This window comes from Gracilinanus agilis, chromosome 3 (assembly GCF_016433145.1).
Source record: "Gracilinanus agilis isolate LMUSP501 chromosome 3, AgileGrace, whole genome shotgun sequence".
Taxonomy (NCBI): domain Eukaryota; kingdom Metazoa; phylum Chordata; class Mammalia; order Didelphimorphia; family Didelphidae; genus Gracilinanus; species Gracilinanus agilis.
Genome location: NC_058132.1, coordinates 482,069,774 through 482,083,622, shown reverse-complemented (window position 1 = coordinate 482,083,622; position 13,849 = coordinate 482,069,774). Strand labels below are relative to the sequence as shown.

Below are 13,849 nucleotides of genomic sequence, written 5' to 3'. Positions count from 1 at the left end.
TCCAGGACAATTCTGAAGGTCTTAGGACAAAGAATGCAATCCACCTTAAGACAAAGAACTGTTGGAGTCAGAATGCAGATGAAATCATAAAATTTTTCAATTGTTTATTTGGGTTTGTGTTTTGTGTTTTGTGTTGTATAAGATTACTCACTTACAAAAATGAACATCAAATTAATAAAATATTTTAAAATATCTTGTGAAAAGCAGTTGTTCTGTTTATTGCTTTTAGAAAGGAAAAGTCTATTGACTGTTCTGTGGGTCACTCCACTAATCCTGTGGCTTCTTAGACCAAAACTTCATTCCCCTGTATTCATAGTCTTCCCTTACAAAATTTTTTGAGTGAGGATCATTGAGTCAATGAATTGCCCCACCCTCCTTAAATAAGTGATAAGGCACTATGCTGCGATAAGTTAAAAGATGAGACTACATCTCAATTGATCAAACAAATGTAAGACTAAGTAGGAAAAGTCTTTGAAAGCTATTGCCTCAAGAAAATGATGTTCTCAGGAACATATTATATTATTAAGGAAACATGGTCAAACCCTGCAGATTATTTATAAAATATGAAGCCAATTCTGGAATCAAGAGATTCAAACAAGTGGTAAACTAAGAAAAAATAGTTCCAGGTATGATCTCAGTTCTGCACTCTTCTCCATTTTAGACAAAGAAAGACATTATGAACTTTTGGAAAGTTATAAGTTTGGGACTTTTCTTTGATATCCTAACAGTATTCCCAGGATAGTAGTAGCTGGTAAAAGGGTTTATTTGCATTGAAACGGGTTGAATTTGAAGACAGACAACTTCAAGAATCCATAAATAGTCTTGCAGCAATAAAGCTACCACATGTCCAATAGGAGTACTAGGAGTACCCAATAAAGGAGAGAAAAAAAGATATTCTAGCAACCAGGAAGAATAAGTTACCTCTTTGCTCCTCATGTTCTTTAAGCTTAACCCCACATTCGTCTACATTGTGCATGTACTTTTGGGGAAATTTGTCACAAATCTGAGTAGGGATGGGAGGCTATACTAGCTATTTTTATTATAATACTTTTGTAAATATTCCATTTCTAAAAACCAATTGATTGACTACTTTTATGTCCACTGATAATCATGAGGAGAAGGAGGAGAAAGATTCTAGTGGGGGCTCATGAACCATAATATTTTAACAACTTCCTCAGAACTACCCCTAGAACCCTGAAGAGACACGTAGTATCCAAGTTCTATGACTCCTACCTGCTACACTGAGAGTAGGACTTGAAAGAATAGATTTATCGCAAAAATTAACTGAATATAATAAACTTCTTGGCGTGAGAAAATGTCTCTCTTTCTTTCTGTCTCTCTTTCTCAATACTGAATGCTTAGCACAGTGAATGAATTAGTATATAATAAACTCTTAAATTTTTTTTCAGAAATTCATTCATTTTTCACCAAGTATTTTTTATTTAAATCTTATGTACTCCTATACTTATGAGCTTCTTATGTGTTTGTTTCTCTTATTCCCATGACTACATTCCTTAAGGGCAGTTACCAGTTTTTAGGCTTTTTAATATTGACTAAATCCCCATCTACTGTGTCTGCAGTAAATGCTTAAATGTATTAAATATCTAAACATCCATTTCATCACTCCACATCCTAATTTAGAGGCACTGATGTAACGGGGAAAGATCTGGTTCAGCTCCCAACTCTGCTTCTTACTAGCAATGTGACCTTAAAGCAAATCACTTAAGCTCAATATATTTCATTTTTCTCAACTGGAAAATGGGGATGATAATAATAATTATATTTCCTACACCAGTATCATTGTAAAGAACTAATGTGAGGGTGCAGCTGGGTAGCTCAGTGGATTGAGAGTCAGGCCTAGATACGGGATGTCCTAGGTTCAAAGCCGGCCTCAGACACTTTCCAGCTGTGTGACCCTGGGCAAGTCACTTAACCCCCATTGCCCACCCTTACCATTTTTCCACCTATGAGCCAATACACAGAAGGTAAGGGTTTGAAAAAAAAAAAGAACTAATGTGAGCACAATTTTTAAACATAAAACATTATATAAATGTCAGTTACTACTATAATTAGATCATTATTTTCAAAGGACCAGTTTTTTCCTCATCTTTTGAAAATACACCATATTTCCAGAAGAAAACTTTTTGAAAAAATTCCCAGGGCAGGTAAGTGGCTCAGTAGATAGAGAACCAAGTCTAGAAACTAAAGATCTTGGGTTCAAATCAGGCCTCAGACATTTCCTACCTAGGGGATGCTGAGCCAATTGTTATCTTATTGCCAATTATCTAGCCCTTGCTACCCTTCTGCCTTGGAACCAACACACATTATTAATTTTGAGCTGGAAGGTAAAGATTTTTTTAAATAAAAAGTTCTCCACTGACCAAGAAAAACTATTCAAATTTATTCATAATTGTATATTATTTCCTTCTTTATTTGATACAAATAGAATCTTTTCTCCCAAAGAGAGGGTGTGTCTTTCTTAAATGAAGGTCATAATATCGTGAAAAACAAGTATAATATAATAGAAATACCATTGGTTTTATAATTATAAGATGTGAGTTCAAATTCCAACTATGGTACTCATGAGTTTGGAAAAATCCTATAGCTTTTTAAAAATACCATTTCCTCCTCTATAAAATAAAGGTTGGAAAATATACTAGAAGATGTCTATCTGCTCTTTTAGTTCTGATATTTTAGGCATATCTGTGAGATTACTTATGTATTTATTCATTTATTATGCTCCTATTGTAGAATAGTTTGCTAGTATAACCTTATTGTGATCCTATTGGATAACATTTCAGAGAATTTTAATTGTTCGTATTTCATGTCTTCCCCTCTTCATTTATATTGACCATATCATCCCTCTTGATATGGAATGCTCCTAGATCTCACCTCCCTAGCTTCTTTTCCCTGAGTCTCTTTGAAAGCTTTCTGGGATATCAGTCAATAAGCAATTATCAAGTGTCTACTCTGTATTGTAAGAATGTGTTAAGCACTGGGAATACAAATAGAAGAGAGGAGGAGGAAGGAATTAAACATTTCTACATCACCTACTATCTATCAGGCACTGTGTTAAGCACTTTTATGATTCTCATAGCTACTCTATGAGACAAGTGCTATTATTTTCCTCATTTTAGTGATGAGGGAACTAAGGCAAATAGACATAGCCCAGGGTCACACAGCTAGTAGGCATCTGAGACCACATCTAGACACAGGTCTTCCTTACTCCAGGTCAATACTCTATCCACTGAGGCAAACAGATGCCTCAAAAAGAATTTCTGCCCTCATGAAGATTACATTCTAATGAGAAATAATGATAAGAAGGAACAGAAAAAGAGGGGAGGAAAGGAGGATGAGAAGATACCAAGATTAGCCAGCAGCCAGCCTGGAGAGGTATGAAAGAAAACCTCTTTGAGCTGGGCCTCTTCTTTAAATTGGATGGTCTAGGAGGAATCAGTCAGTCAGATAAGCCCAGGGGCAGAGAATGTTTCCAATGTGAGAGTCCAGGAGTAAAGTGAGCTTCCAGGTTGAAGAAGTATCTATTGAATGGTAGAAGGACCCCTTTTCCCAATCTTTTCAACTTCCTTTTGCCTCCCACCCCATTAAACTGTAAATTTCTGAAGGACAGGAACTTTTTTTAATCCAAATATATTGTATTTCTTTTGTGTGTTTAGCAAAATTTTTTGTTGATTCATCACATTTCATTCTTTGCAGTCTTAGTCCTCTTCTGAGCAAGGCTTAAAGGGGGGGGGGGGAGGAAGCATCACTGTGTGTATGGTTTCACCAGAAAAATAAAGCAGAGGGATCACTTCAGAAGGGGCTGCTTCACTGGCCAAAATGGCAGCAAAAGAAAGTGAAAAATATTGGAGGGAATGTGGCAAAAATGGGACACTAATATACTACTGGGGGAGTTGTGAATTGGTCCAAACATTCTGGATGGCAATTTGGAAATATGTGCAAAGGGCTTTAAAAGACTGCCTACCCACTGCTGGATGTGTGCCCCCAAAGAGATAATAAGGAAAAATACTTATACAAAAATATTTATAGCCACACTTTTTGTGGTGGCAAAAAATTGGAAAATTAGAGGGTGTCCCTCGATTGGGAAATGGCTGAACAAATTGTGGTGTCTGATGGTGATGGAATTCTATTGTATTGAAAGGAATAATGAACTGGAAGAATTCCATATGAACTGAAAAGACCTCCGGGAATTGTTGCAGAGTAAAAGGAGTAGAACCAGGAGAATATTATACACATAGAGTGACACAATATGGCACAATTGAATGTAATGGACTTTTTTTTACTAGCAGCAATACAATGATCCAGGACTATTCAGAGGCACTTGTGAGAAAGAATGCTATCCACATCCAGAGAAAAATCTGTGGAAATGAAAATGCATGAGAAAAATGTGTGATTAGTCATGTAATGTGACAGGGATGTGACTGGGGTTTTGATGTTAAAGAATCATGCTACTGCAGTTATGAATAACACGGAAATAGGTTTTTGAACAATGATATATGTAGAACTTAGTGGAACTGCTTGTCAGATTTGAGAGAGGGGGAAAAGAGCAGGAGAGAGGGGGTAACATAAATAAATCATGTAAACAAGGAAAAATAGTCTAAATTTTAAAATTTTTTTAAAAAGAAAGGGCTGCTTCAAGCCCACCTGAGAAACAATAGAAATGACATTAATAATAAAATAGCTGATATTTATATAGTAGTTTAAAGTTTGCAAAATGCTTTATATGTATCCTTACAATGATCAATGCATAGGTGTATGACTGTATCTTTAAGAAAATTATGAAAATAAAAATGCCAATTGATTGAAAAATTAAGATTCAGTGAGATATAGGGAGCTAGATGGCAAATTCAACTATTGCTTAAAGCAACTATTTGAGGGGGGGAGGAAAATGAGAGAATATTTTGGATTTGGTTTCAAGAGTAGACACAGTTTTGTACTATAGCCTACTCTGATCTTTCTTGATGAGGTGAATGTGAAATTGACTGTAAGACTATGCCAGTGAAATTCATTCTTTAGACAGTCATATCTAATTCCAGTATAAAAGGGGGCCATTAAACTGCACATAAGAATCCCCGCAGGTCACATTTTGACTTAGAATGCCACACGTTTTATATATTTCTTTTTTTTAAACCTATACCTTCTATCTTAGAATTGACTATAAGGGTTAGGCAATGGGGGTCAAGTGACTTGCCTTGGGTCACACAGCTAGGAAATGTCTAGGGCCAGATTTGAACCCAGGATCCCCCATCCCTAGGTCTCTCTATCCATTGAGTCACCTAACTTTCCCCTTTCATTTTTAATTAATACAGAAACAATTAAAATCAAATGGGGATTACATTTTAATCTGGTGTTGTAGGCTGCCTATGCCCCTGTATTTAGCAGCTATGCTCTAAAAGATCACACCAAGCAGGAAAAGCCTTGAGTAACTTCTGTGATCAATTCTGTCCATCCTCAGGAAGCAATAAATCAGAGTCTAATCATCTTTGCTTTTTGTACCACTCTTAATTGTTTTCTCTGACTTGTAGAAACTCAACACTGCCTTGTCCAGTCCCCAAGAGTTTCTACTCTCACATTAGTGTTATTTTAATGACATGAACTATATTCAGTTACAGGTATCCCTTCTACACCATGATTTTCCCTATCTCAGTTTCTATATATTTTGGGTCAGGATGGGAATTTGGGGGGGAGTTTTTTGGAAGCTGCAGATGACACACAAAAGGCCAGCAGACAATAGAGAAGAGGTTTAGAAATTCAGAAATGCATAAAATATTTGTATAGCATTATATTTTACAATAAGTAACTGAAATTGTAAATGCCCCATAAAAGAAAGAAGAAGAAACTTAGACTTCTTCTCTGGTACAAAGAGAGAGCCAAAAAATTTTGCACAAACTTTCCAGATCAAGCTTGTAAAGGAGGGTTCCCAAGATATCTTGATGGTTGACTGGTAAAGTTAAACATGACATGGGAAGGAACATTATACATATGCAATGGGAATTTTTGCAATCAAGTCAACATCTTTATAATTAGGGGAAATTCCTCAGATCTTGAACATCCTAAGTGATCCACAGATACTAAGTGACAGGTAGATGAATAACTGGATGCAAAGGCCAGGTAATCAGGCCATGGAAAGAGAGAGTCAGCTTACTAAGGATACTAGCTCCTCCTAAGCGGGAGACAGACAGACAGACAGAGAAAGAGAGAGAGACAGAGAGAGACAGAGAGAGACAGAGAGAGACAGAGAGAGAGACAGAGACAGAGACAGAGACAGAGACAGACAGAGACAGAGACAGACAGAGAGAAAGAGAGAGACAGAGACAGAGAGAGACCGAGAGAGACAGAGAGAAAGAGAGAGAGAGAGACAGAGAGAGACAGAGAGAGAGAGAGAGAGAGAGAGAGAGAGAGAGAGATAGAGACAGAGAGAGAGAGAGAGATAGAGAGAGAGAGAGAGAGAGACAGAGACAGAGACAGAGAGAGACAGAGAGAGAGAGAGACAGAGAGAGAGAGACAGAGAGAGAGAGACAGAGAGAGAGAGACAGAGAGAGAGAGACAGAGAGAGAGAGAGTCAGAATCAGAGTCAGAGTCAGAGTCAGAGACAGAAAGACAGAAAGACATAGAGAAAATAGAGCAAATGCCTGAAAGACTGGGAGGGACTTCAAGCGAGTGAGACACAAAGCACACAGAGATTGTGGCTAGGTCTACCATGAATTTATTATGACAAAGAGAAAAGTTTATATAGAAAGTAGAATATAAACATTACATCATTCTTAGGGGTGTAACTTCCTCACAGAAAATTGTTTATGAAAAAACTTTACCCAAAACATTTCTAAGGCATTTCTACAAAACAAAGCAATTGAGGAATATTGACAATAAGTTGGGGATTTATAGGAATCCTAGTAAAAGAGAGTCTGGGTCATTTGGTCATGACATTACAGAAGCTTCTTTGGTCGTCAAAATAATGAACAGCTTCAAGGATTATTATGAAGGAGGCTTTTCAGGTGTCTTTATTTGAGTTCCAGCTAGACAATACTTTTTTGAGCTCCTATTTTGAGATCCTGGACCTCCCATGGAATCCCAGTCAAACTTAAAAGTATGTCTTTATGAATATTTTTCCTCAGTGGATCTAATTTGGCTTTAGATTTCTTCATATATCCTCACACCCTTAGTTTTTCTGTGTCCTAAAGTTCACCTTATGACATGTAAACCCTTAAAACACACCTCCACCTGGAAAAGTACATGCCTCCTCACAGCCCATTTTCCTAGTTTTTACCTGGAATGATCCTGGAACAGCCTGGGGAAGAATAATCTGGGAAAGATGGAGAGTTTCCAAGGGTGGGGAAAGGAATCCTCCAGACCCTCAATGTAGAAACCTGAAACATTTTTTTCATCACTGCCCCTGGCTATTCCACCATTATTGCACCCAATAAAACTAGACTTCCTGTCATGGGCAAAGACTGAGTCTTCATTCTTGGGACAGACCCATCACTCTGCAACCACAATATCAGAAGTAACCAAAATCTCTCTTGGTATTATTTTACATGAGCCCAGGAAAAAAGAAACATTTCCTGCCCACTGGATCGTGAAGTTGTCAAAACAAAACGAAGTATCCTAGGGAATATTTGTTCTGTAGAAATAGACTATGAGAGGCAGCCTGGTGTAGTGGATAAAGAACTGACTCCAGAATCAGAAAAACTGAGGTTCAAGTACTGCCTCTTATACATAAAGGCCACATAATACTGGGCATATCACAGTAACCTCACAGTATCTCTGTAAAACTAAAAATTGCATAGTTTTACTAATGCAAATATTCTTCAAAGGAAATTCCTATACCAAGCAAATGAATAAATCCAAACTAACACCAGAAATAAGCCAAAGAACTGAAATAAGGAACAAAAATAGGATTCTCCAGACCTAAGGAACCTCAGTGCGATCATTTGGCTAGATTCTCTTAGGTTTTAGAACTTTATCCCTTTTTTTAAAAAATCCTGAATGTTGATCATATGTATTTTGTAAATTTTATTTATATTCTATACATTCTATACATACAATATCTATACATTCTATTTTGTAAATCATTGTGTTAACCTTAACTAAGGAGAGAGATTTTAATATAAAACAACTGAAGTTTGTTTAACTATAGTGTTAGATTTGAGTGTCAGAAGATCTACATTCAAATCCCATTTCTGTCATTTACTACCTGTGTGGCTGGGGCTAGTCACTTAAGCAAGCCACTTTAAGCATTTCAAGTTTCCTCATCAATAAAATAAGTTTGGTGAATTAAATGATATTTATAGTCCCTTCTAGTTCTAAATCTTAGATACTTTGATTTCTCCTCAATCCAAAATCATTGTGGCAGGAGGACAGGTTAACTTTATGAAAAGTTTGAGTTGAATATTTTTTATAAAAATTCAATTTAGTTACCTTTAGGCACAAACCATGCTACTATGTAAGTACTTATGGTTTAAATAAAATGGTATCAACAATAAACGGGTCAAAGAAATACACACATTCTCTAACATGTAAGAACCTGAAATCAGATGTGAACGTTGAATTAAAATCAGCAATTCTGCAATCATTTGAGAGCTGATTCTGTTTCAATTCTGTGCTAGATGAGGGAGATTCAAAGAAATTTTTCATTTCCTGAGTCTTTGGTTTGAAAAGTAATATAATTTCCTCTTAAGACTAAGATCCTGACATTTCAGAGGGATTGAAGCATTTAGACTCCCATATACATCTGTATTAGTGATTTTTTTTAAAGCATTTACCTTCTGTCTTGGGATCAATACTAAGTGTTAGTTCCAAGGCAGAAGAGCTATGAAGACTAGGCAATTGGAGCTTAATGATTTGCCCAGAGTCCCACAGCCAGAAAGTTTTTGAGTTCACATTCGAACCCAGGACACCCCTCCATCTCCAGACCTGATTTTCCATTCACTGAGCCACATAGGCGCCCCCTATATTCTACTAGAGTACCCAGTGATTAGTGATTTCGGAGTTCAACTGACAATTTATTATTGGATTTGATTTAACAAACTATAACAGATATCAAACAAATATTTTATTAAGTGTCTACTATTTTAGGCCTACCTACAGGGAATTTACATTCTATCATGGATGAGAAAACCAACCACCCACTCAAAAGAATCTTGAAAACAGCATTATTGTGGCAAAGGCCATTTTCTTTCATCCTTGCAACAATGGTTACTAGTGAGCCAGTGTTACAGGTGGCAAACAAATACAAAGAGTGGGCTCCCTTTTATCCTAGTTCCTAAGGTGAATCAGTTCCTCCCCTGGTTCGACACTGGCAGATTACTAGAGATGATAATCTAGTCACTAGAGCTAGTTGTCCAAAATGCACAATTTACAGTGCAATCATTCACATGAGTTTTAACCAATCAAAACAAAAGCAACTTCACCTGTTAACCTCTTAAAGGCCTAACCTGTCATATGTTCCTCACCATGTCCTACTGACATGGAAATGGGGCTTAAGCCAGGAACATGAAATAACTCAATTTTCTACTCCATTATACGAACTTATGAGAGCTACCATCTTGTTCCTTACAATGAGGAATAACATATACTTCAAATATTAAATACAAGAAAAGCTGTATGGTATATGTTTTTTAGAGTCTGTCTTCCTCCCACCCACCACCAACTCATGCCCTTAAAGAGTAGAGCTAGAAAAATGGTGGAGGAGGATTATAAAAATATAAATTTAGGCTTGGTGCCAGGACAAAATTCCTAACCAACTTAGCTGCCCAAAAATGGAATGGGTAGTATCAAGAAATGGTGGATTCTCCTTTGCTGGAAGTCTTTATGTGAAGACAAGATGATTACTTATTGACAATATTATACAGGGCGTTCTTAATCATGAAAGGGTTGGGCTCAAAGGACTGAACTCCCTGTCAATTCTAAGAGGAAAGGAGGGGTGATTTGGAGGGCAAATATGAAGGTTACATTAGGATCGCTTGGTATTCTAACAATGCAGGTCATCAACTATTCTGAATTTATAGTATTAGAGAATTGTCTGGAGCACTGGAAGTTAAAGTTGCTTGTCCTAGGGACACAGAACTAGTATGTTTAAGAAATGACATCAAGAACTTGAATTCTGACCTTCCTGACAATGACAAAGGCTCTATCTACAATACCTTGCTGCTTCTCTTTATTAACACTATTATTTTTATTAGCCATAACTTTCTGTCTCCCTGATCTAAGGTGTTTTAATTTCCTTTCTGTTCTCTTGAACTAAGCCAACATTGATTAAACAAACCCCAAACCATATTTCTGAAAAGTGAAGAAACTCTATTCTGGACCACTCTGGAAATTAGTATTTGGCCAGTCTGTTGAGCTAGTCATCTTATGAAAACATTTAAGATTGTCATAACATTTCTTGGAAGATTCTGACCAAATGCATGATGTCCCAGAGAGTGTTAACTAAAACACAATATGTATCAATCTTGCCAACAAACAAAAACAGTCTCTGCTGGATGGAATGGAGTTAGTTGGCTTTTTAACTCACCTCTCTTGCATGAGGAGTGGGCCAAAGTCATCATCCAAAGCAATACAGCAATCATTCTCTTCTGTTCCATTGGGAGAGGATTTCTGGGGCTCCCCTTGAACAGCTGCTATCCTGTGGAACTCCTTCAGCAACCTTAGCTCATTGAAGTTGTCAGTAATTGGTTCAGCTCCAATATGTCCATGTACATTAGTATGAACCGGAGCCGATGTTTGATTTAACTCCATCTCTAGCTCTCTGGAAATTACTCCGCCATCTTTGTTCTCCACGTACATATTTCCAAAACAGTTCCTAACACCTAAAAATGGATCCAAAAATATGAATATATATACAACTGTCAATATCACATTACATAATTTTATCTTCAGAGTGCCATGCCAGACATCAGATAGCCCAATTATTAGATCCTTTGGTTATTTTAGTAATGTAATTCTTTTGAATAAGGCATTTATTATTAAACTGCACTCTGAGACAAAGAATGTTAGCATGAGGTTAAGGTATATTAAGATTCAGACTCAGAATTCTTCACAGGTTTATCTTCAAGTCACCACAAAAATCCATCACCCAGTAACCTAGATATTGTTGAGCACATAGTAGCATGGACACTTAAAGATGAGTAGTTTGGAGAAGAACAATGCTTGCCCTAAGTGAGAGAAGGGTCTAAGTGTGCCACTGGTTAGAAAGAAGACTGAATCAAGAGGAAGGTATCCATTCATGAACTTTTCTTATTATTTCTCTAATTTATAGGTACATTTTATAGGTTTGTAATAAGGACATGAAAAAGAAACAACAAAGGAAGAGCAGCTCAGAATGTCCCAGTAAAAGAAAAATCCATGATCCATTTTAAGTTTTCCTAGTATTTTAACTAAAATATCTTCCCACTACTAAGCCATGAAGTAAAATATGCTAGCTCATTTGAATTTCCAAAGACTGTAAACACTTTGTCAAAGGTAGTAAAGCAGTCTATCTCACTAGAAAGAATAAATTGGGGTGTAAAAATAATAATACATCAATAATCAATAATAATTATTGAACAAGCTCCCTGAAAACAGCATAACATATATAACACCTTTGTTGAAAGTTGCTTCTTGCTCAATTCTATACTCACAGCTTGTTTATTTATAGAAAATATTTCAAATTGATCCAAGTAAAGTGAGAATGTTAGAGTAATATCCTGATAACAAAAAACAATTCTCAAACCCTACCACAAACATTATATTGTCAAAAACATTATTCACATCAAATGGGGCAGTTTTCAGGGACAATGTAAACCTATTATGGTTCTTCCTAGCTTTAAACTTATTATCCTCTCTTATAAGCAGAACTAATTGGCTTCAAATGAAAGAAGAAGTTGAAGTTGTATCTTATTAACCATTTGATACATTTGGATGACACAAAGCTATATGGATTCACCAAAGGGGGGGTGGGATTAATAATTCTTTCATCCTGTGGAATCTTTCTCCAGCAGCATCAAAATGTCATTTGGACTTAAGTGGAACATTTTCCATTTACATAAAGGAAAGATAAAGACCAAGTGTTTCAAACTTGAATCCAGAGGTCACATTGAGCCAATGTGTTACCCACAAATACCAGGAAAGAAACACTGAGCATAAAAACATCAAGGAGAAAGTTATAGCTAAATATGTCGAGAAACTTATTTCATTCTAAAGTCAAAATCAATGAGAAATACACATTTTAAACAGTTAGTTCCTAGGCAATACCAGTCTTTATGCACAATTTTATAACTATAAAATGAATGATAACAGATTTGAGAAATATCCAAACACCGTATTCTATTAATAAAATAAGTCTTTTCACCTTAAAGCAACTGAAAAATATAACACCTCTCTATCAAAAAGAAGCAAAAGAATTGAAAAGCAAATGACAAACTGGCAAAAACTTACAAAGATATTTTTGGAATAATAAGAAATTTCTTCACCAAGCTATACTTTTACTTTAGTAAAAACTGATAAGAGGTACACATGGTATTACATTTNGGCTAGGAGTGAGGAAAACCTTGTTTCATATCCCACCTCTGACACTTACTAATTATATGAGGCAAAGTGCTTATGGCAACTTTCTAAGACTTGGAAATCAAACACAATTATAATCTGTCTTGATGGAGAATCTACACTCAAAGTTTCCCAAAAACCAAATTCACATATTAACTTCGTATTTGTAGCAACCATTTATACTATAAACAATTAATACACAATTTTTTCCAGCATTAGAGTCTTATAAGCATATCTGATATCATCAGAAGTTCTGTGTTGTAAATAAAGAGATAGGTAGGGGAGCAACATTTAATAATGCTATTCTTTTATCCCAAAGGATTACTACAAGTGCCCAGAAAAGACATTTGTTTCCACTACCATCTTTTCTTTACTCTCACCATCACTGAGACACCATTTGCAAAACGTCACAGTAAGTTAGTTACAAGTTCTGTTGTGCTGAAAAGTACACATTTCTTTTACCTGTATTCTGTTTAACTCTACTACAGGACCATGTTGACGATCTCTCACCATAGTTGCTTGCACAACTTTTCTGAAAGCTGCTTCCTACAAAAGGTCAAAATGGACATGTTTAGTAAAAAATATAGAAAGCATTATTCATTGATGTAACAGGAGAAATATGGAGAAATCATCTTAGAGGCATTTAAAAATTTTATGAAAGTTTGAAGGTTATTAAAATTTTACTCTGTTAAGTTCGGATAACTAAGAGTTCTTTTTTTAATGTAGCTTAAGTCAAAAGTAAATTGGAGAATTTTCAGATTATTATTACTACAATAATTATTACTACAAATGGATACAAAGCAAGACAATTTTCAAAAGGAAGGAGAAATTTATAACAAGTGAATAAAGAGATTGTGAAATTCCCTTCCTTCCAAACTGAGAAAAAAAAGTTTTATTCTGGCAACGAAGGAGCTATATATATAAAACCTTTCTGTTTTACCTGAGGAAGAAAAAAGATGCAGGATCCATTGGTATTCAGAGGTCTTACTGGAAGAATGGCTATGGCAATCAAAAGTTTTTCTGGGAACTAATAAATCCTTAATAATGTATCAATAACAGAGTCTTGGCTTCCGGGTTAAGATGGCGGCAGAGTAAGAAGCAGCTCTTAACCTCTCCTGACCGAAACATACAAAACTCCTCAAGGGGACATAAAAACAAGTCCAGACGAACGGAGGAACCCCACAACAGGGCACAGCGTGGAAGGTACGTGGAATCGAGACAATTCCAGGCTAAAAAGGGCTCTCACTCACTCAATCGCGAGCTGAGCAACCGCCCCACCCCCACCCCCTCCACACTCACCTATAGCTCC

General features: G+C 36.2%; 2 protein-coding genes across 2 annotated transcripts in view; both read right to left on the bottom strand.

The window, feature by feature from the left end:
• Nucleotides 1-10,803, bottom strand: part of OCA2 (OCA2 melanosomal transmembrane protein) — a 236,259-nt gene extending 225,456 nt beyond the window's left edge. The window contains exon 1 of the mRNA XM_044669289.1: nucleotides 10,532-10,803. Coding sequence (XP_044525224.1) covers nucleotides 10,532-10,803 — 272 coding nt within the window. The remainder of the gene's footprint in view (nucleotides 1-10,531) is intronic.
• Nucleotides 10,804-12,957: 2,154 nt separating this feature from the next.
• The window catches only part of HERC2 (HECT and RLD domain containing E3 ubiquitin protein ligase 2), a 243,202-nt gene continuing 242,310 nt past the window's right edge, over nucleotides 12,958-13,849 (bottom strand). The window contains exon 86 of the mRNA XM_044669288.1: nucleotides 12,958-13,086. Coding sequence (XP_044525223.1) covers nucleotides 12,958-13,086 — 129 coding nt within the window. The remainder of the gene's footprint in view (nucleotides 13,087-13,849) is intronic.